Source organism: Oryzias latipes, chromosome 19 (genome assembly GCF_053564925.1).
Source record: "Oryzias latipes strain Hd-rR chromosome 19, Olatipes_Hd-rR_3.1".
Lineage (NCBI taxonomy): Eukaryota > Metazoa > Chordata > Actinopteri > Beloniformes > Adrianichthyidae > Oryzias > Oryzias latipes.
In genome coordinates this window covers 17256302-17281299 of record NC_136255.1, presented here as the reverse complement: position 1 = coordinate 17281299, position 24998 = coordinate 17256302, and the positions used below count along the sequence as shown (strand labels likewise).

Here is a 24998-nt window from a genome sequence, read left to right as displayed (position 1 = left end):
TTGTTTTCTATATAAAGTAAAAAGGCTTGCTAAGCTAATACCAAACAGGTTAGCTTTTCCTTATAAAGGGGAATATTGATCATGAATTGTTTTTGATGTGCCAATGTTTCTTAAGTGTGCTTCAAACATGTGTTTTTTTAATTAAATCTAATCATTTTTAGTTTAGTTTAGTTATTTTAAACACATAAAAAGTGATAACAATAATCATTCATTCACTCATTCAATCCTTTTTATTTAAGGGGAAAAAAGTCTCAATTTGATAGAACTTAAGAGAAATAACATGAGAAAGGACGTAGGCAGACGCTGCAGCTTATTAAAGCCTATAAGACCCATTCAACTAACAAAAAATACAAAAAAAAAACGAAGTTAAAGAAGTATACTTGAGCAACAAAAGTGATTAAAGTAATTTGTCTCTTTTCTTTTCTTTCATCCATTTATATCATCTTGTAAACAGTATTATGCATTCCTGAAACGTCTCAACAGTAAGGTCATTTTCTGACATACAACAGAAGGTTTTGTTGAGTAGAAGTCATTTTTTAAGTTGTTTATCCAAAGCACAAAGTTGTCTGAGGAAGCCTCTGTTCGGGAAAATCCATCTGTGCTCTTTGACCTTACTGATGGCCTCCACCACGCTGTAATGATGCTGGATCATCAGGAAGGCCAGAACAATGGAGGCTGACCGGCTCACTCCAACCGCACAGTGGACTAAAACTCTAGCTGGAAAAACAGGAAGAATTTGTGATTAATTAGGAGATAATGTTTTTATTTTTTGAACATTGAGAGAGAAGCAACATTACCGTCATTTGTGTTAAGAGCTTTCTGAATGTACTCAGCCGAAGGAAAGAAATAGCAAGACAGGTTAAATGATGGAGAATCGTCTGCTGGGATCCCATAATAATTCACTGTGGGTCCATAGAAGTCATGACTCCCCTGAGAGTGCATCTTCCCATGAGCTGCATTCACAACATGAGTGATTCTAAGCTTCCACAGGCTGTAGCGATCATTAGCTACCGACCTGAGACAAAAAAAGAAATCACACAAAAGGTCTACTTCATAGATAAATCTAGATTTTATTTCAACGGACTCACATATCCCCAATAAAGACGTTTGGCCAAACTTCATCCAGATGGTTTCCAGATCTTCTCCCTCCATATAAAATCTTCTCCAGCTCTTTCACAGACTGAGTAAAAGGCCGAACGGCACTGTTTACTTGCATGTTGTTAATGTTTAACTGCACACAAACTCCTACATTTGGAGGATTTATTCCACAAGCATTTATTTGGATACTAAATGGAGGCATCATAGCAGCCGAGCTGCACTCTTCTGTCAGGAGTGTTGTGTGACAGAAGAGTGCCAGCAAGACTCAAAGGAAAGGTGTACAAGACAGTGGTGAGACCAGCTCTGCTCTATGGGTTAGAGACGGTAGCAGTGAGACAGAGACAAGAGGCTGAGATGGAGGTAGCGGAGATGAAGATGTTGAGGTTCTCCTTAGGAGTGACCAGGTTAGACAGGATAAGGAACGAGTACATCAGAGGGACGGCTCATGTTGCCTGTGTCAGCGACAAAGTCAGAGAAGCCAGACTGAGATGGTTTGGACATGTTCAGAGGAGGGATAGTGGATATATTGGTAGAAGGATGTTGGAGATGGAGCTGCCTGGCAGGAGGGCAAGAGGACGGCCAAAGAGGAGATACATGGATGTCTTAACAGAGGACATGAAGTTGGCTAATGTTAGGGTAGAAGATGTCCATGATAGAGTGAGGTGGAAAAGGATGATTCGCTGTGGCGACCCCTGATGGGAAAAGCCGAAAGAGAAAGAAGATAGCAGCCGAGCTGCCACTGACAAGGACAGGTGCCTCCGCTCTAAAAATAAAACAGTGACCTAAATTCACAATGCTGGCCAACTTTACACCTCTAAATCTTTAAGACATTTTTTTCCACTTATATGCACACATGATCATTTTTTGAGGATTTTCAAGAGCACTTCTATCCATCTCTCTAGCTGTCTGTGAATACCTAAAATTAGGAGAAGACAGTACTTTAGAATGTAAAAAGTACACCAAACAAGTATGGTTAGAATACTTTCAAAATATGTTAATTATAAAGACATTTTAATAATAAAAACAAATAACCAACTGAATTTGTGTTGTTTTAAATTTAAATCAAAAACGGATGTAGACTTATGAAGAAGTGTTGACTGATGTGATGTTAATTTAGCCATTATGCTTTCACCTGGTTCTTTTTAATTTATAATTACAAAAAATCTTTATGTTGCTCAAATTGGATTAATTTATATCATCCTAAAATGCACAATGTGTGCCCATCAGTCGATCCAATAACAGTTGTTTGATTTAGTTTGGGGTCTGCATGGTGGCGCAGTGGTTAGCGCTCTTGCCTCACAGCAAGAATGCCCCTGGTTCAAGTCCCAGCTTGGGGACCTGAGACAGAACAACAATCAGGGACCTTTCTGTGTGGAGTTTGCATGTTCTCTGCATGCATGGGTTCTCTCCAGGGATGACAGCTTCATCCCACCGTCCAAAAACATGCTTCATAGGTTAATTGGTCACTCCAAATTGTCCATAGGTGTGAATGTGAGTATTGCTGGGTGTGTGACATGTTTGGCCCCATGACAGACTGGCAACCTCTCCAGGGTGTCCCCTGCCATTGCCCATAAGTGGTGGGGAAGAAGAAGATGAATGAATGAATTATTTTGTTTGGTGGTCATCACTGGTACCTAACAGCACTGAAGGCCCAGATTAGAATCCTAGCTGTCTTCTTTTTATGTGGAATTTTTATCTCAATGCATATTTTTCTCTCAGTGGTAAAGCTTTTTTGTTCAAAAACACATCTCTCATGGAGTCAAAATTTCTCATTGTTGTCTAGAAGTCCTGAAACTGCGCTTTTCCTTATCCAATTGATCCTATAACTCAGAAAAAAAAAATAAAATATGTTTCTCGACTACCAGCACTAGTAAAAACATTTTTCTATGTTATTATTATTATTATTTTTATTATTGTTGTTGTTGTTAGAATTTTTGAACGTTTAATATGTAGTATCTATTTCTCACCACTAGATGTCAGCATTGACCATCCTTACTAAAGCACGCGGCGTTTTCTTTTATTTTTTTCCTGCGCCGCTACAGTCGACATTACCGCTTTAGATTGATAACATGAATGCTAGGCACCACGAACCTCAGGCGAAATGCTTTTCCTCACGGTGGAGTTTTTGCAGCACACACCGTAGACACAATTCCGTGTAACCCTGCCGAGATGGCTTTACGTTAATAAACTGAATAACTAAAAGACCAAGTCGTCTGTTTGATCTAAGCCGGGTGAGTAAGGCGTCACGTTTTGATTAAGCTAGCAGAAGCTAACTAGCTCATGTAAACCAGACTGAGTCACTCTGGAATACTGATGCTGGGAGATGCTGTGCCTCAGGTTAATCTTTATTTTATGTTCATGGGTGCTAATTTCAATATGTAAAATACTTTTCAAATACAATTACAAAATATGGTGTTTTTACAGCGATTGTAAATGAATGTTGTTGACTAGCTTAACTTGAGTCAGGCAAGGTTTTCTAGTTTTTCATGGTCTGTGTTTTAGCTTGTGTTAAAATGACAATTATTTTGAAGTGACTATATCGTATTTGTTTTAAATGAGTTTTAGATAGAGATGAATGGAAGGCTTCAACTACTAGTATAGTGAAATTAAATAAAACAGTATCAATCCTGCACCTTTGGATAGGAAATGTGTACATTATATTATAATTGCATCAGTGATATGATTTTTATTTTTTGTGAATGAGCTCACTTGCAATCATCAAAAATTATTGTAATTTTAATATAAATACATGAGTTCAATCTTTGCATTTTGTGCCAAAATTTTGATAATGAATAAGAAGTGAATGAATAATGGACACACTGTAAGCGCTTTGAGCGTCTGGAAAAGCACAGATAAATCCAATCCATTATTAATGTTTAAAAACTAACCCAAGATGGAGTGAAGTTTTTGAAGCTAATTTAGCTCGTCTTCTCCACCCTCTAAGTGAGGAGAGGGGAAATGACCCAGCTGAGTGTCCGCCGCTGGACGCCAAAGCACGTTGCTAAGTGGTTGAGAGACGAAGGGTTCTGCGACTATGTGGATCTACTGTGCTACAAGCACCGCTTGGACGGATCCAGCCTGCTGGCCCTCAGCGAGTACGACCTCCGCTCGCCGCCGCTGGAGCTCAAGGTGCTGGGAGACATCAAAAGGCTGATGGTGTCCATCCGCAAGTTGCAGAAACAGAACCTGGACCTGCTGGATGAGCTCGGCGTTCCCTTCGAGGGGCTTTCTCCGTCAGGTTCTGGGGGCACCTTGGACTGGTTGTGCAACGGAGACTCAAGCAGGGACTCTGACGGCACCGACACGGCTCCGGTGGGAGAGGAGTACCAGCAGTACACCAACGGCAAATACAAGCAGCAGATGAGGCGCCTGGATCCTGAGTACTGGAAAACGGTGCTCAGCTCGGTGTACGTGGTGTTTGTGTTCGGGTTCACATCCTTCGTCATGGTCATAGTGCACGAACGCGTGCCTGACATGCGCACATACCCTCCACTGCCAGATATTTTTCTCGACAGGTAAGTTAGGAGTTGCAACTTATTTTCCAATATTTCTCAGGGGGTCAAGCAAGTAAGGCAAGAAAAGACGGAAATGGCACAGACTAATTAATGTCAAACTTCACGGCCTATTTCCTCAATGCACAGGTTCTATTATTGTCCCCATGTTCTCCTGAAGGGGTCAAAGAGATTACTGAGTTTTTTGAAGTGACCTACTTCTAAGTGTGGCACATTGTTTGTGAGCAGCTCAGAGCCTTTAAAGGAAAGTCTCAGATCAACGAGAGCGGAGTTCAGGGAATCTGCGCCTCTGTGCATTTAGACCTTAAAAAAGAATCAAAGCTTGTTAGATTTTCCATATATTTTAAGAAAAAAAAATATTTAGAACTTGTAAAAACAATAATTAATCATTTGATTCCTTTTTAAGACAAAATAAATTCATATGTTTCAAGATTTATTTGAACATAGCTTATTTTTTCACAGTTTGATCATTAATTTGACTAAAATATTGAAATGATGATATTTTGTTGTAAACTTCTGTTACAGTTTTGACTTATCCTTTTGTCTTTGATTGATCAGCGTTCCCCGAATCCCCTGGGCTTTTGCCATGGCTGAGGCGTGTGGGGTGATCCTCTGTAACATCTGGCTGCTGGTTCTGCTGCTGCATAAACACAGGTGGGAGTTCTGACAGGCTTTCAGCAGTTTGTTGTCGTCCCTTCCCTCAGTTGTGTTCTTTGGGCGTCGAGTGTTCCCTCTAAATCTGAACCTGCGTTCCGTCTGTGTTCCCGCCACGCAGGTCCATCCTTTTGCGGCGCTTGTGCAGCCTGATGGGCACCGTGTTTATGCTGCGTTGCATCACCATGTTTGTCACCTCGCTGTCAGTGCCGGGACAGCACCTGCAGTGTTCTGGGAAGGTAAAATGATGCATGGATATCTTAAACTACAATTAAAGACATATTAATAAACGTTCTTTTTTCCTTTAGATGTATGGGGACCTGTGGGCCAAACTGCAGCGGGCTGTGGCCATCTGGAGTGGCTTTGGGATGACTCTGACCGGAGTGCACACGTGTGGCGACTACATGTTCAGCGGCCACACTGTCGTTCTCACCATGCTTAACTTTTTTGTGACAGAATGTAAGTTGCCAGACATAAAAACATAAAGAAGGGAAATGAAATCCTTAAACCCCTTGACGCCTATTGATGTAGCTCTGAAATGACCTTCATTTAGCATCTACTTGAAGGCAAAAACAAGAGTGTCATTATTTTTTTTTTCATAGCTGGAAATAAATTCAGAAAAAATCAAAGTAAAACATTTAAAGATATATATTATTAGTTTAAACCCCGTTATGCTATAGGTCGCTAATTCGCAAGATACCATTAACCATTAAATCCAAGACTGCACTGAATTTAGCATCATCTTTAACCAAAGAAACATCGAAGAATATTTATTTCACATAATTGGAAATAAAGTCAGGAATGAAGAAGTAAAAAATATGATTTTGGGATAGGAATCGGAACAAAAAAGTAAAAATTAAACTATGCAAACAAGCTAGCAGTTCTAGATCCTTTTGTAGATTATTTTTTTATTGGCCCATCTCTGTATCGCATTTATTCAAATGTGGAAACAAGAAGTAGAGCGAGTGTTTAAGATCATGATCCTTCACTCCAAATAACTGACTAAAGTAAATTATAGTGTTCATTTTTTTTGTTTGATCTCCTTAAGCCGGATTATAACAAAAAGGCAAAACAATCAAAGGCGTGAGCTCTAAAGGTGTTTGGTTTCTGTGTTTTGTCTGTATTCAAATATTGTTGACGTATTATGGGCTAGTGTAAATGTTCAGGATCAGCCTCTGTGTGTAAAAGTGACCGGACAGGACAAAGTTCTGCTTCTCTTGTCTCCTGGCTGTGGTTTCAGAGTTTTGGTTTCCTCTGCAGACACTCCCCGGAGCTGGAACTTCATTCACACCCTGTCCTGGGTCCTCAACCTCTTTGGTATTTTCTTCATCTTGGCCGCACACGAACACTACTCCATTGACGTGTTCATAGCCTTCTACATCACTACCAGACTCTTTCTATACTACCACACTCTGGCCAACACCCGCGCCTACCAGCAGAGTCGGCGAGCCCGCATCTGGTTCCCCATGTTCTCCTTCTTTGAGTGCAACGTTAACGGACCCGTGCCTAACGAGTACTGCTGGCCCTTCTCCAGACCTGCTATGATGAGGAGGCTCATAGGGTAGCGGACAGTTTTTTTTCAGCTTTTTTCAAGTTGACAACTAGAATCTTTATCGACACAGACAGCAGACATCTGTCACCTTTTTTTAAATTTTATCTGCAAAACTCTTCTACAAAAGTCATCATGTTCCGATCAGTTTTTTGTTACTTCAAAGGGATATTGTTTATTTTAGCACAGATAGCGTTGTTGTAGTACCTTCTGACCTGCTCTTCATCGTTGCCTAAAGTTTTCAGCTTTTAGTTCATCATTTGGATGGACAGTAAAGTTGTCTTTCCTCCTTTTGCTCTAAAATAATTTCCTTTAAAAAAAAGCCACATTTTCAACTATAAATGTGCATCAAGCCATTTAATAAATGGTTTTCTGCGTTTAAAATGACATAGCGCAAAGGATTTTTTTAATGTTTAGTTGGAGGAAGAGCAAACCGTCGGGGTCGTGTGCAGATCGTTATGATTATGGTCTAGAAAAATGCTTTCAGGATGAGTTCAGTTTTAGCCAAAATACTTTTCCATCTGTCTTAAATTCCATTTGCCAATAACTCAGTCTTCGGATGATCGACTCTTCAGTTTTTTTTCCCATGTTGGATGTGTGTATTTTTATTTTTAAGTAAAAGAGATGATTTCCTCCTTTGTGAATGATCAGAAATAGAACAAAAAGGAGCTTTCCCTTATTCTAATTTTGTGACATAAATCTGCACTAAGCTGATCTCTAAATGTACTTTGTTTGTATTTATTTTCTTTTATATATATCAACAGTTATTTTTGTATTCCCCTATACAGAGTTATGGCAACATGCACATGGAGAAAAAAAATGTTTACAGTTGCTCTAAACTATGTATTTGCAAAATACTGTGATGTGCTATTTTGATGTTTATTTCAGTGGGTGACATTGTGAAATGAAGCGTCAGTTTGGCCGTTGTGGCATTTGGGAGGGCTCTTCATTTCCAAATGAAATTGACAGGCTGCTGTTTTTCTTTTAACACAGGAGGTGTTTTATGCCACACGTTCTTGTTTCTTGTCCAACATTTTCATCATTAAAAAGCTGAAAAAGCTCATGTTTCCCCCCCAATGTCTGCACAATCCTGGTACAAAAGTGTTGGGAAAAGGTGAGAGGTTAGGTTAAGTTTTTCACTTTGACTACAATGAGGGTGTATATCAATACTGTTAAAAAACTAAACATTAGGAACGTTCTTATCTCATAGCAGCCCTTCTGGAAAGGTTTTCCACCAGCTCAGGTTTGTGGAGCAAATACAATTGTTGGAATCCCTTAAAATCAGACATTTTAACTCTTCCCAGACGGATCTCTTTTTCTGACTTTTTTGCTCATCTTTTGAAATAACCAGTAAGGAAAGTGAGACTGAGCAAGAGGTCACTTTCACAATTTTAGTGAATTTTTTTTTATTTGTTAACCCTTGTGCTATCCTAGGCACTTTAACATTGGGAGTTGGGTCATCTAGACCCACTAGACAGTGCGCTAAACCTTTTTTCTTCAATGATTTGTGATCTTCACTGGTGTCCATGGATTACATGAAATCTTTCCACCTTTATCCACCTTTGTCATGGTAGGAATAACACGTTAATGTAAGGGTGGGGGTCATCTAAGATAGCACAAGGGTTAAAGAAGAAACGTGTGTGTGTGTATATATAATTTTTTAAAATTATTATAAATTGCTAGTATAGTATTAGTAAAATGTTAGAACTGTAGCCATTTTAAGTTGCCCTTTTATCCACAGCAGTACATAAGAAGATAAATAGTATGTGCGATCATTTCTAGTCTATTCTGCTGTCATCCAAACAGTGGAGATTAAACATTTTGAATTATGAGGTTTTTTAATTAGATCTATACAATTTTACATCAACATACTTTTCAATCAAATACTTGGGTTTTACAAATGCGTTCATGCTAATTTAATAGTTCCTTTTTTGAGTAATTCAATGTTTTTATTTCATAATTATTTTATTATTTCCCCCTTATCAAATTACTGCATAGGGACCCCAACTGGGTTGTGGCCCCTATGCGGTAATAATATGAAAAATAAATATCTTTGCTTTAATCGAACATTTAATTTGTCTTTTTCACCCCTGAACAAATTTAGACGAGCTAATATATGCATTATATTGAGAGTAGCGGTTACTATGGAGATTTAGACGTCCTTGACTTGCCTGTGCTTTTGAAACAAACACATTTATCATAAAATCTTCTTTTATTTCAAAATGTAAAAACTATTTTTCCTGCTGTTAACAACTAATAGTATAATTCATTATGTATAAAAACATTTTAAGAACATTGCAAATCTGCTGCCATTTTATTCAGGCAAAAAACGCCGAGCCCTAGTATGTGGTCCTACGACCAGGAGGTCAACAGGGGTTTTAATGCGGTGTCTCCTCCATATCGTCCTACACCGGTTTGAGCACATTTCTGGCCCTTTTCTACCGCCAAAGTTAACCAGGACACTCTGAACAACTGTAATTTTTGGTAGGTTTCGAAGTTTATACGTTTGTTAATCGCATGTATTTTATTTTTTTTCCGTATATTTTACAAAAGTGGTTATAAGACTTCCTATTTGCTCGCTCGAAAACGCCCCTCGATGATGAGTTCCAACTCTTCTGAAGAACAGCGAGGACGTCATTTCTGCGAATTTCAAAATGTTTGCTTTAGTGCTCTTTGAAGTTAATTATGATTTCCAGTATTTTATATATTACAACTACTACATGTTAGTTGGATAATTCTCAATGTCAAAATTTGTTTAAAAAAAAGGGGGGGGGGGGTGCAAGAAGAAGTTGAGTAGCAGCTAATTCAGGAGAATCAAACCGAGTTAACATAAATATTCTTTCTTCATAATATTAGTGACAGCATGATAGATGTTCATTTCTCAAGTTTAACCTTGACTGGCTCACCGTGAATCAATGGAAACGATTCACACATCCATCAACAAATCCATCTGCTTAAATTACTGCTGTTTTCAGGCATAACAGTGTTGCATTAGATTTGTTCTCGTGGTTTTTACCTTTTTAGTAGTTTGTGTGTAAATAAATGTTCAAGCATCTTTAGTGGAAATACATAAAAAAGGCTTTTTATTCCTTTTGCTCTTTATTAAAGGATGGTCCCTCTATATTTTTTTTAAAGTCACCTTTTCCATTGATATTTTAAATCACTGTTTACAGTCATAATGACAGTTCCTCCAGCCTATGCAGACTTGGGAAAATCAGCAAAAGACATTTTCAGCAAAGGATATGGTAAATAGCAGCTATACTTATCTATATTGTGATCTGCAGAGCACAGGTTAGAAACCAAATGATGTTTCTGTTATTTCAGGGTTCGGTCTGGTCAAGCTTGATGTGAAGACCAAATCTTCAAGTGGAGTGGTGAGTTCAATAGCTCCTGTAAAACACGATCAGCCCTTTGTTTTTCTTTTGTCAACATGAATACTTTGGTCATGCAATAGTCACCTTAGATACACGTGCATGGCTGCTAAAATCATTTTAACAGTACTCTCTTTAATTGTTGCATATGTGATTTGATATTTCCTTGCTAATTTTAGAAAAATATTTACCGGTGTTAGTTTTTTACCCCCCCATATTCTGTCTATGAAAAAAAACAAATACTGGCAGCTGCTATACATTTGATCGTTATGAAAATTGCAGATGTTTTAAAAGAAAGCAGTTTAAAAAATATTTTCTCTGACCCCATTTCCCCTTTTTTAAATTTTTCCCTTCAGGAGTTTAAAACGTCTGGCTCCTCAAACACGGACACCAGCAAGGTCACTGGTACTTTGGAAACCAAGTACAAATTGCCTGAGTATGGGTTGACCTTTACAGAGAAATGGAGTACAGAAAACACACTGGGGACGGAAGTTTGTGTTGAGGACCAGGTAACAAAAAAAAGAAAGAAGTCTTTAATATCCATTTAAAAAAAAACAACATAAATTCCTTTTTTCTTTTTTTGATTTAGATCACCAAAGGGCTGAAACTTAACTTTGATACTACGTTTTCACCCAACACTGGGTAAGTTGGAACTTTAATCATAAATTCAGGTTTCATTATACGGTCAATTTAATCTGTTTATTTAATTTTACAGCAAGAAGAGTGGCAAAATCAAGGCAGCCTATAAAAAGGAACACGTCAATGCCGGCGTTGACGTAGATTTAGATTTTGCTGGTCCTACTATCCACGCAGCAGCAGTAGGTGGTTATGAGGGGTGGCTGGCAGGTTACCAGATGACCTTTGACTCTGCCAAGTCTAGGATGACCCGCAGCAACTTTGCTGTCGGTTACACGACCGGCGACTTTCAGCTCCACACCAATGTGTAAGTCCTAAAAGCAGTTACAACACAATTGGCCTTTAGTCATCAAATATAACCTTTTTTTCCATTGTAGACTATTTTAAGAAGCAGGTTTACTTTCTTGTTTCCTACAGAAACGATGGTGCAGAGTTTGGCGGATCCATTTATCAGAAAGTGAATGACAAACTGGAGACAGCTGTAAATCTTGCCTGGACGGTTGGGAGCAATGGTACTCTGTTTGGCATCGCTGCAAAATACCAGCTGGACCCCAGTGCTTCCATATCTGTAAGTGTCAGATTGAAAACAGGAGGTTTGCTAAAAAACAAACAAAACTTATTTCTGACTCAAACAATTTACATTTAATACAGGCAAAGGTGAATAACGCCAGCTTGGTTGGAATTGGATACACTCAGACTCTGCGGCCTGGTGAGACCCATTTCTAGAACTTGTTTTATAAACCGACTCAAAATGTTTTCTCCTTTTCTAATCTAATAAAAACGTTACAGGAATGAAACTCACCCTCTCTGCAATGGTGGATGGAAAAAATATAAATGCTGGTGGTCACAAGCTAGGTCTAGGCCTGGAGCTGGAGGCATGAGGATGTTCTTTAACATTTGAAAAGAAGAGGAAGAACGTTGGCTCTCATAGGTCGTGAGTGGTCAATGATAGATGTTTTATCAATATGGCCAAAAAGTTTAAATCCACAATTTCTTTTTCTGTAAAAAGCTAAAGATATAGAAATATTTTTACCAACCCTCTGTCATTGTGCTAACTCCATGTAACCATGTATCCGCTTCATGCTTTTATTATGTAAGAATCCACTAGTTTTCTGTTTAATCCTCTGTAATTATGAAAGAAAACAAAACTCACACTATATGATGAAAGTTCCTCGAATGACAATCTAAACGTAACAAAACCAAAACCTTGTTCTGTTGAAGTGTGAAGATCTAGAAATGTGTCCCAAGATGTTTATTTGCACAATAACTTACCTTTACTATACACTAATATGTGGACAACCTATTGGTATGTTGGTAGTGTTGTGTTGCCTACCAGGTTTCTCCAACAATGTCTATGCTTTTAAAGAATAAAGCTGCTCTTCCCTCATTGTGCAGATCCTTTCATTTGCGGGGATCACTTTCAGATTTCTTCTAGCCGTTTCCTTTTTTTTTGTTTTATTGTCTACATTGCAGAAAGAAGTAAATGTGATCCATAGAAAGTTTTGAAAGACTTGCTATGCACTAACAATTTCCTGTTGCTTCTGTGTTTAATGGTCCAAAACGCAGAACTGTTTCAATGCAATCTCCTTATCTGCAATCTCACATTTACTCCACTCCAGCATGTGGTCACCTGATGAAGTGTCTGCAGAATGAATTATGAGTTCCTCCTTCAAAGTAAAAGACACCTTTGTAGTAATTGTTGAACACATTTGTCACTTTGGTTGACCTTTGGGGAGAGAAACATTAAGTCTGATGGAGACAGAAAAAAAAAAAAAAAGTGTGAGATTAGAAGCTAAACTTTCATGCAGTTTTTTCACATCTTAAAGTTAAACAAAATTGGAATTTATGTCCTACATGGACCATTTTTTTCTGCAACTGCCATTATTATTTGTTTTAAAATATATTTTAAAATGTAACACATTTTATGTTTTAAAATATTGCCAAAGACAGACACGAAGAAACACTTATATTGTTTGAAGTTTTGTAGCGCTTCTTTTTAGCCTTTATAAACTACTTGGTCCATATCATATTTGCCTCTCATGAACAATAAATGTCTACAGTCGCCATTTTCTTTAATGTGACCCTCATAAATCTTTAGACTTTATTATTCTAAATAAAGCAACATTTATTGTTTGGGAAAAAAAACAACAATTCTGTAACTAAATTAAAAAGTGCATTTTTATTTGATTAGGAGACAACATTGAAAAGGTTCATACAAAATAATTGACAATAATCACAGGACCTAACGAGAAGCCTAAAAAGTAAAGGCTGTTGTTAGATTCCTACATAGATTCCTTGTTTTGGTTAGTAAACATCAGTTGTTCCAGTTTCTCCACTAAGGAGACAACGTTCCCAGCTTCCTACAGATGGACTACGTTGCCGCACATTCCTGACTTCACAGTTTGACGGCCAGAGTGAGCCCGTCTCCCACTGTGAGCATGCTCAGTGTGACCCGGAAGTCTCTGTGCAGCTTCTTGTTCAGCTTGTCGATCGCCACGGTGTCTGCGTCTCCAGGAGACGGATTGAGCACCTGTCCGCCCCACAGCACCTGCAGCAGCACAAACGAGTCTGTAGAGAAACGCCGCCGTCTGTAATGCTCGTGGCGTTTGGTATGGTTGTTCTTACGTTATCGATTGCGATGATGCCTCCTTTTCTTAGCAGCTGAAGGGATTTTTCGTAATAGTTGTCGTAGTTGGTTTTGTCGGCGTCGATGAACACAAAGTCAAACGTTTCCGCCTGACCAGAAGACAGGAGATCATCTAAACGAGAAGATAAAAATGTATTTTAGTGACCAAAAAAAATAAACTAAATTTGCCCCATTCTTTAAACCTACGTTCGTGAACTTGGTATGAACTTGTAAACATTTGTCTAAACAATCAAGAATTTGCACAAAAAACAGATTATGTAAAACAATTGTCCATATAAATTCAGTTCCTTCTAGGTTCTAATGCAAATTTAAAAACAAAACATGCTTAAGTATTAAAAAGTGATTTAATCAGCTGAACAATTCCTTCTGTTATTTAGAGCAGATATTGGCTGATAAATACCACAAATCACAATCTGGAATGCATTAAGGCCCATTATGAAAGCATATAAAAATCCCTGAAAGAAATCTTAAAGTGGTTCAAATTAGAAAAAATACATAATGCCCGTAAGGTTTACTTAAAACATAAAAAATCATGTTACATACCGAGGGTTTTCACTGCTGGCTGAATGCGTAAATCAATTTTTTTTTCAACACCAGCCTGACAATAGGACAAAAACAAAACTTTAAAATAAAAAAAGGAAATGGATTGTATATTGTAAATGCCACTTTAAGCAGATAGAAAACTTTCAAAAGAAAAAAATGTGCATTTATTTTACATGCAAAAATATTCATTTTCTGAAACTACAATGTCTTTTTTTCTGGAATGTTTAAAACCAGTCTCAGCTCTTGCCGAGCAAATAATTGGTTTTTGTTTTTAGCTGTGATCAGTGTGTGATTGCATCTCTGCTGCAACACAATTCCTTTTCTTTCACTGGGATGGAAATGACACCGTGTTCCCACTCTTTGACCGCCCATCTATATTTTAGTATTTCACATTTTTAAAAACTGGATTTCCTGCGTGCTGCACCTCTTTCCAGAAGGGTTTGGCGATGTTTGTGAATTCCTCACTGATGTCACATGCTACCACGACGCCGTCCTCGGGCAGGGCCAGCGCCACGCTCAGTGTGTTGTAGCCCGTGTAGACCCCTGCAGAAGAACAACCGTGTGTGATGACAGCAGAAACCAGAACTAATGTCATTCTGGGTTTACAGTGAATGCTAACTAAGACCTATAGCTATAATGACATTATTTACTCATACAGCAACCTATGACCTCATTTTGCTGCAGAAAGTTGATTTTTCTGGCAGCAGATTCAGTTTTTAAATCAGCTTTTTGCCGGCAGAAAGGCTGGGGTAGAATTGTAGTTTAGGGGCAGGGAAATTATGTTTTGTTTTAGTTTACAAAGTAACTAGATTGTAAAGTGTCTCTCCATAGTAATTTCAAAAATATTTTATCAACAAAAAACAGACATAATAAATTGAGGAATATACTTAAAAACTCCTTAAACAAACGCAATTATAAATCTTTGCAACAAATACATTTTATTTAAAAAGAAATCCTCAAATAAAATGTTTAATTTGGACAGAAAACCACACTTAAAAGTGAGGTCTCATCTTCCTCACTTACCAATCTCTATTGCCTTCTTGGCCTGAATGAGTTTTGCCAGATTGGCCATGAACTGCGACTGCTCACAGGCAACCATCATGATGTTTCGAGGGTCTTCCATCGTTCTCTGAAACCCATAAGCGGAAGTGGGCTCCATACATTTGTCAAATGTTGTTCTGAAATCTGATTTTCCATCTCTGTGACGGAACGCAGAGACGGCACTTACTCACCAGTCGGAGCTTCTTGAGAACTGGATGCTCCCTTAAGGAGTGATTGAGCACATACTGCATCAGTGGGTCGTTTCTCCCCGCCGTGTGACTTTTGGAGATGCTCATTCTGGGTAGTTTCTTTTTTCCTAAGGACAAAAATGAAGTCATTATACGGATCTGAAAAACACAGGGATGTCATTAGATCATACAGATAGATGGTATCATGAATCCCAGTTATTATTAAGGGCTGGGCACACATCAAGGATTAAGAACTAAACTATGATCAACATAAAATATTCATATTTACACTGTTTTTGTCACTGAAATTTCACCAAAGTGACTCAAACCATCCTGTTTGATTATATTTCATGTCAGGCATATCGTAACGAGGAATAACTAACTATTCCTGTGGAGTTGACCTATGACCTACAAGGGCGGAGCTATTTAGCAACAATGTGTGACATCACAGGTTTTCAGTTCAGTCGCCATTGTTTGCACGACATGAACTCTGCCATGTTGGAGTTAGACGGTGTTGGTAAGCAGTGATTGGTACGAGTCAGTCTTAGTCTATGTCAACCACTCTCACCAATCAGGAGTGAGCTTGTTGGAAATCCACACCCCTTCCACTCCACAAAATCTGTCAAAGGTTTTGAAGGTTCGGTGTGGGGGCAAGTGGGAACCACATACATTTATTACGGCACCTGATTGTCTAACTTGAATAAGTTGCACTCATTAAAAAATTTAGGATTTACATTACTAACCATTGTCAAGGAGGCGTTTGGCCCTTTCCAAGTTTCATTGTTGTTCAGTTGACTTTAAAGGTTATCCTTGTTTGTTTCCAATAAGCGAGTGGGGGCGTGGTCATGGCAGCTTCACCAAGGGTACGTTTAGACTAAATCTCCCACAAGCTGTGACTTGAGCGGAGGGAAATCTCATGTCCTCCGACTTTCTCAATGATGCAAACTGGGCTTCTAAAAGGCCTGGTTGCTAAGGAAATTTAAAATTTAGTTTTGCACATCAGTATGAAGTTTGACACACATGCTCCTTAGCCTCAGGCAACCAAAACATATCATTGTTGCCATGGGCTGTCACCTTTAATGTGCCCACCATTGTGTTCATTGGACAGATCAAGGATTATTCTATACTACAGAGGATTTCTGTAGTAACTCTCTTATTGCCTAATGGCCTCGTGTGAAGAATGGATGCGTGGGCGGAGCTACTGTGGTGGTGCTCCTTGATAGTTTGAGTTCAAACAGTCTATAGAGCTGCAGGGATGAAGTTCAATCTAGAATAAATAAATAGCAAGTGGGAACATTAAGGAAGAGGGACAGATATGTGGAGCACAAAGGACTGACGTTTACTGCATGTATGTGCAGATCAGGGCCAGAAGGCAGCGAGTGGCGAGGGCCATCCAAGTGACTTGCAGATTAAATTGAATTCAGATTAGATCTCGTTTGAATGATTTAAACAAATGAAACAGAATGACCTCATCCTGTGGATGAGGTCCTGATAAATAAATAAATAAGAACAGGAAATTGCAGAAGGAAAAATGGGATAAAGTGCAGATCTTATGAAATGTTTACTCAAAGCCGCTCTGTAAATTTAGCATAGTTAAAGCAAATATAATTACGTAATCTCGACCAGTCAATTTAAGCTCTGAATTGAGTAATACCTTTGATCTTTTTATTATACCGTAAGTATAAATTAATGTAAAACTAACCCTCTATTGGGTTTAAACAGAATGCATTAAAAACGTCTGCACAACTTTGAAAGTTTTGGCAAAACGACATATTAGTGATAACTCTAATTTCCGGTTAGAAAAAAAAAGAAAATAGATAAACAGTATTGTCCAGTCCAGTGATAGGCCCCGTGTCCTACAGCTATAGTATGTGAGCTCCTGCACTGACCTTTAATAAACTAACCTTTACATTAAAGAACATTGGAGTTTTTTAACGCCAGGGTTCTTACCAAATAGATAACCTGTGACAAAAACCACTCCGACTGTGACAGAACCGAACAGAACCTTTTTATATAGGTTCAGATCAGGCATGGCAGCGGACAGATTAAGGCTCACTTCTTCCGCCTTCCGCGTGAAAGAGCTGCTGACGTAACGTATAGAGTAAGCGCGCGCCTGCAACGAGCCTTCAAGGAGCGGCTCTGATGCTTTCAGGTTCCCACGGAACGCAGAATTCTACGTCATACTTTAAAGACAGCTTTCATGAATGCTGGCTGATGGAAACGCACCGAGGACGAGAACTCACCTCTGCTGCGTTGTAGAACAGATGTTTGGCTCCGGAGAGCGTCTGTATGAAGTCGTATCAGAGAAGAAATAAGAGATGCGTCATGAAGGTCATGTGACCCACTGCGATTTAGCGACAAACGCCCCCTTTTAACCCTGTAACTGTCAGAAACAATAGGCTACAAATTAGAGGGCTGCATTGGGATTGGGTCCCGCCGGGTCCCGCGGGACCCAACCCAAATCTCGCGGGATTGGGCGGTTTCAATTGTGCTGCGGGCGGGAGCGGGCGGCGAAAAAAAAAACCTGCGGGATCAGTGCTGCCATGAATATGTCATGAATATATATTAGCGGACTACGTTAGGCTGTGCGGCTGTTGGATTCTTATGTACTGAAGCTCCGTGAAGGCACCAGGCAGAGACGCCCAATGGCCTCTGTCATCTAACCTGTTGTTGGGGGTGTGCAACGCCCCGCCCCGCCTCTTAGTGTGTTCCTTAAAGCCTGATACCGCGGTCACGTGTAGGCGGAGCTACCAGCTAGAGGTTATGGTGGATCGCTAAATGGAGCGATGTGTGCATAAATGCATGATAGACACGAAGAATGTGGAGAGATCAGGTTTATAATTTTGAAGTGTTCTACTTGGAAATCATGTTTCCATGTTTGGGTTTATAAAATCATCCCAGCGAAAGTCTGCTTCAACTCCCGCAGTAAAAGCTGCATCTTAATCTGACGCCCGTGTTTCCATCTCTCTGACAGAGTTTGAAGCCAAAGCCCCTCCCCTGCCTCTATACCTGCTTTTCCTCTCTACCTGTTCACCTGTTCATATACTCTGTAGCTGACAGTTGTTTTTCCCCGCGCTCCCAGTCTGTTCTACACAGAGAGCGCAAAATACAGTCATCATAGGTTAACACGATAGTCAGGGCGCTCTAGCGCAGCACACGGATGAAAGAGCTGTCAATCTATCCGGCAACACTGCGCGGATAAGGATGGAGCAGGTTACCTGGCAGTGACATGATGTCAATGGATGAAGCAGAAAAGAACCACAATCGAGGTTCATCGTGAGTCAGGCATGGTTCTCAGATCTGCGAATCAGCAAAACTGGAAAAGGCTGAAGCTAAAAGTATTTTTCTGTCAGGAAAAAAGTAATTCATAGATTTTCAGCTCTGTTGAACCATTAATGTTTTTTTCCTCCATAAATTCAAATGACTTTGACCTGCATCTTTACCGGCTGGTTCAGCGCGCTTCAGGCCGTCTGTCTGCGCGCGCACACACGCACACTTTTAACCGAACAGGATTTGTAAAAATATATTCAATAATTAAGTTGCAAATTTCAAAAAAGAGGAATGCATGAAAATATGAGGCTGGAGGAGGGACACGAATCTCTTTAATATCATCAATACAAAATACGTGTTTTTTCCTGCGGGACGGGAGACGATACAAAATCAATGCATCTCTATTACTGTGCGGGACTAAATTCTCTGAGTTTTGCGGGTGCGGGCGGGATTGGACATACATATTGCGGGAGCGGGCGGGAGTGTAACGCATACCTTGCGGGAGCGGGCGGGATTGGTCAGAAATTCAGCGGGCGCGGGCGGAAGCGGGATGAAGAAAATAGTCCCGCGCAGGGCTCTACTACAAATCTTTGGACCTTTAAACCCATTTGATCAATAGTTTTGAGGCAAATAGACTTTTCTGTGGAGAAATGTGTGCTTACTTTTGTTTTGTAAATGATACGGGTTGTGATCGTTATTTTACCATTATTTCAAATCTAAATTTAATATAACAGGCAGTAAATTATAAATTTTCTCCCCTCATTTTTCAACAAAAACGGGGTGCAAACGGGTAAACTTTGTATCTAACTCTGTGTGCGCTCTGCTGGCCACCCCCTGAACTGACACTGTGGAACACAAGACTAATGAATTCAGAAAAAATCACTAAACTGCATAAATAAAACAATAATTCAACTTTTTATCTTTATGGTTATACCCTGATGGAGTTTTAAAAAAAATCATAGAATTAGTAGCCAAACTAAAACAACTCGATTAAAATGATCACTAGTTTAAAAACAAAAAAAAACAAAAAAAACCTTTGGCTTATACGGGACGTTTTCTTTCTATTATATGTATTTTATGGCCTTGCTTCACAGTTGCAACTAGAGGTTCATGCAGAGTAAAATAAAACATGCCACAGTGAACTTAAGTACGTTTTTTTTTATCATTCTTGCAAGGTTTATACAAATTTCTTAAGCAAATTTGGGATTTGATTAATTTATTTAAGACAAGTCTGAGGTTTGAAAAAAATAGTTGGCTTCTATTTCTCAAATAATCATGTATTTTTTGTGTGGAATGCAGAAGTTGAGCCCGACAAAAAACAAACAAAAAAAGACATTTTTTGTGTCATTTATCCCAGTGCAATAAGTTTAGATGGGCTTTAAAATAAAGGGGGGGGGGGGGGGGGGTGGCAACAGTTTTCTATGGTGCTTTTTGGATGACATAAAGGAATGAAAACAATGCAAATGAACAGAAACAGTTTTCAAAGTGGCAGCTAAGATATGCAATCTGGGGGTGCTTCATCTGATTTATACCATTATTTTTTAATGAGCTGAAAAATGGTTCAAAGACATCAAAATGAAGATAAGTTGCTTTCAATAATAAAACAGTTGTTAACTGCAATAAAGAACAACATAATAACAAAAATTTAAAGGGCAACTTCCCAATACTGTGTTAAAAAATATTTGTGTCATGTGAGCAAACGAGTTTCCTCAAATTCACCATTAGACATAAAACAGATGTTCTGTTTAAAATTCATGTTCAGCTACACACACATTCTTCTGCCATGCTGCTCTGGAACCCAATGACCTTTTATTTTAGCCTTCTCTCATAGTAGCTGTTTTACAGAGATATGTACAACTGCAGAGGGACTGGCAGAGGACTGACGAAGCCATTTGGATGAGTGGTGGAACCTTTCAAAGTATTCCAAGCAATGTTAAAATCAACCTTCGAAAGACAATTTCAAAAATGCAAATATTTTATCTTTAAATCTGTTTACTTATGTGTCCACCTGTGATTCAGTAACATTTAGTGCAGGAAGATCAGATGTGAAGATGTAATGCAGATGTTTGCACACAGAAGGGCAGCATTGTTCTGCCTATGAAGCTGATTTGTGTACAGTACACTCTTTCATTCATCTTTCCTATCCTATGACACTGGTAACATTCCCAATAAGTCATCATCTTTTCAAAAATATGCAACTTTTATTTTGATCTAGTGGCTAAGAACAAAACACTGTTTCACTCTGGTATTTGTCCAACCTTTGGTTCCACTTTTTGAAACCCTTTTATGCCTCCAGAACTCAACTCAGTTTAATTCAACATGGTTTGGATCAGAATCTTATCTGCTACATTTTTTGGTTCTTCTTTGGCCCTCCTTTTTTTGCTTGACTGCAACAAAGTTTTGATCGATTTTTGGTCAAGTTAGTAGAAAAGTTGCAAATGTTGGTCAAAATCAAAGTGCAAAATTGTGCGAATAACAGAACTATTTTGATTGCGGATGCTTATTTGGTCTCATTTAGAATCTAATCTTTCTCTATGTCAGAGTAGTTTCATGTCATCTCTGACAAAGATCTGTTATTTCCTTTTTTGGATTACCAGTGTTTGAGAGAGAACAGTGCCTCAGCTCCACCTACTGTCACAACTAAAAACTACACCGAGGTCAAACGAAATCTTGTGTGCCGCTTTCAATTTGGATTTGCTGAGGAGCCATTAAATCTGGGGTCACAGTTGGCCCCTTGTTGACCTTTAGGTTGGACGCCCCAGTTCTAGAAAAATCTCCTGGAACTAGAATACACAACGTGAATTCAGTGCAACTTATCTGGTGGATTTTCCACATTATTTGTAATAAAATTTAATAATCTTCTACTATTTAAGATTATTTGATCAAGGTTTAGTTCAAATATTAGATTTGGGCTGAAAGTTGCTATGTCTAAACACTTTGAGTTTTCTTATTATCCCACATTAGTATTTTAGTAATTTTTGACAAGTTCCAGCTATCTAAACTTGTCACCCTTTAAATACTCTATTTTTAGGGAGTATAATAACAAAGAATGTTCTTCTGACTTCTGTTTCTCAGAAATCTGGATGTGGATACAGATCTATTGTGTTGTTCTAAATCAAATATGCATGACCTTGTGTTGCCTGATGGATTACCTGCTATATGAGTGTCTCTGACTGGGGTTTCTGGCCCTCGCCATCCTTTTCTGATCCTCACAGAGAAGAATTATGGAGGCAGGGACACCGTTTAAAAAGCATCACAATTGATGCTAACTCTCATCTGCTGGAACGATGTCTTTCAATATAGATTTTGCCATTGGATTTTTCTTCCTATGAGCTGGTCTTGCTTCGTAGTGTGTAAAAAGATTTATGATGAACGACATGCCCTGGAATGTAGCCCTTCCACGTCAATGTAATCCAATTACATTGTGGTTTTATCACCACTTCGTGGGGAAATGTTGAGTTGATGATTTTTCTCTACATTGCACTTCAGAGCACATTCCAGTGACATGCTGCATTAACTGTCCTCCTTGTTACTGGCTGCTACACTTTATTTCTTGGCAAACATGCCTCACAAACTCAGATTTTTCTCTTCGCCAGACAATGAAATGTCATGAGAGTCCACTTCACCCAACTTTCAAGTTTGACTTTGCCAGCAGTCCTTCTCTTTGACTGACAGATGAGCAAGCGATACAACTCCTTCAAAAATTGAAGCTTGACAGTTTGATTTGACAGGCCTCTTCAGACCAAATATACTCCTTGTTTCTGGCTCTGCATCAACCTGACATGAGGGGAAATGGCAGCAAAAATATGGATTCACTATCTATAAGTCGGATTAGATTTCAAAATAAGAAAAAAAGAGGGATGCAGTTAGTCAAAGGCTTTAATCCTTTAACAGTTAAAATTTGTGATAATGTAAATTTATACATTGCAAGTTTATCTAAACCAACATTTTGAAACTTTCAATCAATCAATCCATCCATCCATCCATCCATCCATCCACCAAACCAACCAACCAACCAACCAACCAACCAACCAACCAACCAACCAACCAACCAACCAACCCAGTCAGTCAGTCAGTCAGTCAGTCAGTCAGTCAGTCAGTCAGTCAGTCAGTCAGTCAGTCAGTCAGTCAGTCAGTCAGTCAGTCAGTCAGTCAGTCAGTCAGTCAGTCAGTCAGTCAGTCAGTCAAGTCATTTATGAGCACATTTCATCATCATGATGTAGGACATAAGGTGTTTGACATAAAATATATAAAAACATATTAAAACAATAAAAAGTCATGAAACAGAATAAAATGAAAACAACAACAACAACAGATGAACATAAAATGGAAAAAAAAACTTGTAGCAAAAACTTTGAGGAGGCACTGCATAGATTAAAAGACAGAACAGATAAAAATATTTACCGGATAAACCATTAAATCAATAAATTATTTAAAAGCCAAAGAAACAAATAACTTGATCAAATGAGTTTAATAAAAGAAGCTAAGTTAAAAAGATGTGTATTTAATTTACATTTGAAAAATCTCCACAGATGCCAAAACTGTCAGATCCTCAAGTAAATTTTTCCACAAAGGTGTACAATATTTTTTTATACAATTTCAGGGGCAGAGCTATGCGGGGAGGGGGGGCAGCAAAAACTTTGCCCCCCCATTTTCCGACAATATTAATGTCTTTATCGACAAAGATTTGGAAATCATCAATGCAAGCTTAAAAGATGAAAAAACAATAGTAATAAAACCATTTGTACTCTGTAGTCCAACTGGTTTGAAGGGAAAACATGCAAACCAGAACATTAGCAAAAAATTAAAATGTTGTTCTGCACACAACTTTATTGAAACATCTTTGTGTTTCTCATAATAAGTATTATAAATAACAGAATTAGATTATTAATATGAATGATATTTAATTAACACACCAATTCTTTACCACTTTAGACCCACCAAGATTTTTTTAACGACTATTAATCAATTATTCAGTGTCTTAACGTCGATTTTGCTCTATTTGCAGGAGCCTAAACTGTACGAAGTTGTGATCTGTTCACTGAATCTCTTGCACTTGCGCTGTCATCACTTAACAGGGTAAATACCCATCATTGAATTCTGCTCCCACTTAGCTAATAAAAAGCACAAATCTAAATGATTCATGGCAACCATTTACATAATTTATAATTAAATCTCAACCCAATGACTTGGAATTTATTAGTGGTGAAAGTGCATGTGCCATAGTTGTAATATAATAATTGGTATCTTCAGCTTTCATTGCTCACTTGGTTGGAGTCTGGTTATGGGGTACGGATAAAACGTTGCAACAAGAAATAATCTGTGCAGTTAATTGGGAATGTCCTGCAGTGATGGCCACAATATGCATTTGCCTTGAGAACTCAATAATGGAATCATCTTCATCGGAGTTGTCACATGTTCTGCCGAATCATTCAGAACACGGTTACCCATTTTCATCCCCCAGCTCCTCTAAAGGGCTGCAGGGTTTTGCTGCACGCTGTTAATAAGACTCTATGCCACAACCCATGTGGACAAGAGAACAATGAAAAAGACTCTGCATGTTAAGTATTTGCTGTTGTTAATCAGAAATAAATATATCGTTTTTAAGGATTCTATGCAAACCTTATGACCTAGTTTTGTTTCAGCTGTGCCTGCAGAACCTGCCGCTCTATGTAACAAAGTCGCCAGTTCAGGCATTTAAATTAATTGATATATTTTTTTTGCAGCCTTACTTCAACCTTTTGCAAGTAAAGTAATATTAATATAAATATTTAGCATTAAATGACCCACCATTGGTCATTTTTTACACCAGTGGCAATTGCTTCATTGATTCAAAGTGCACTAACCTACAGATGACCTATTGCTGTCTGAATGATTGAATGAATTAAACTTGAATTCTTTAGAATTAAAAAGAGATATAAAGAAAATTTTAAAATTGAAAATTAAGATTTTTTTTAAACAGCAGCATCAATTACAACTGGCAATGAAATACATACATACAATATTACTGTCTCAGTTATTTGATTCCTATACTTTTAAGTTACTTTTTTTGCTATTGCAGAAATGGAGTGTAAAGGTCTAAAGTAATAAGAAACTTCAAAGTATTTCATATTTAGTTAAAAGGACATATGTTGTAACAATTAGAATAATCCATTGTTTTTTAAGGAAAAGAAACACAAACTCTCAGCTTAATTCGCTTTGGTCCATGATAATAAAAAAAGGACATCAAATCTAATAATAAACAGACAAAACAAAGAACCTAAGGCTGTGTTCTTCAGGAAGTCTACAAAAAAACAACAACCTGACAAATAAAAACATGAATAAAAGATTATTTTCCCTACTTTTTTACGTCTCATAAACAATGCCATATTTTGGCAGTTACTCTAAAATAATTGAGTTACTGAACATATACTCAGTACGATATGACAACATTTTATTAGAGATGCCCCACATGTCCAAAGTCCGGCCCAGGGGCCACAAGTAGCCAAT

At 38.3% G+C, this 24998-nt stretch overlaps 4 protein-coding genes across 5 annotated transcripts; 2 read left to right on the top strand and 2 right to left on the bottom strand.

The window, feature by feature from the left end:
* Nucleotides 1–400: 400 nt before the first annotated feature.
* Nucleotides 401–1417, bottom strand: LOC101170962 (dual specificity protein phosphatase 13A). Its single transcript, XM_011488331.4, has 3 exons — nt 1089–1417; nt 798–1015; nt 401–717 (listed from the first exon to the last, which is right to left on the bottom strand). The coding sequence occupies exons 1-3, from the start codon at nt 1301–1303 to the stop codon at nt 530–532; spliced, it is 621 nt and encodes a 206-aa protein (XP_011486633.2). The 5' UTR covers nt 1304–1417; the 3' UTR covers nt 401–529.
* Nucleotides 1418–3079: 1662 nt separating this feature from the next.
* Nucleotides 3080–7873, top strand: samd8b (sterile alpha motif domain containing 8b). 2 transcript variants are annotated; one of them, XM_004080398.5, is made up of 6 exons: nt 3080–3329; nt 4043–4613; nt 5169–5264; nt 5386–5503; nt 5573–5723; nt 6525–7873. In XM_004080398.5, the coding sequence occupies exons 2-6, from the start codon at nt 4057–4059 to the stop codon at nt 6827–6829; spliced, it is 1227 nt and encodes a 408-aa protein (XP_004080446.1). In that variant the 5' UTR covers nt 3080–3329; nt 4043–4056; the 3' UTR covers nt 6830–7873. The 2 variants fall into 2 exon arrangements, with proteins under 2 accessions (XP_004080446.1, XP_011486522.1); XM_011488220.3 differs by having other exon boundaries at nt 3188–3435.
* A 1255-nt stretch (nt 7874–9128) lies between these two features.
* Nucleotides 9129–12207, top strand: LOC101154906 (non-selective voltage-gated ion channel VDAC2). Its single transcript, XM_004080399.4, has 9 exons — nt 9129–9297; nt 9987–10058; nt 10138–10187; nt 10541–10693; nt 10774–10826; nt 10900–11127; nt 11238–11388; nt 11472–11529; nt 11610–12207. Exons 2-9 carry the CDS (start codon nt 9992–9994, stop codon nt 11699–11701), a joined length of 852 nt encoding a protein of 283 aa, XP_004080447.1. The 5' UTR covers nt 9129–9297; nt 9987–9991; the 3' UTR covers nt 11702–12207.
* Nucleotides 12208–12980: 773 nt separating this feature from the next.
* On the bottom strand, nt 12981–17342 carry comtd1a (catechol-O-methyltransferase domain containing 1a). Its single transcript, XM_023949420.2, has 7 exons — nt 17190–17342; nt 15243–15367; nt 15034–15139; nt 14435–14553; nt 14011–14065; nt 13446–13579; nt 12981–13368 (listed from the first exon to the last, which is right to left on the bottom strand). Exons 1-7 carry the CDS (start codon nt 17269–17271, stop codon nt 13216–13218), a joined length of 774 nt encoding a protein of 257 aa, XP_023805188.1. The 5' UTR covers nt 17272–17342; the 3' UTR covers nt 12981–13215.
* Between the last annotated feature and the right edge of the window lie 7656 nt (nt 17343–24998).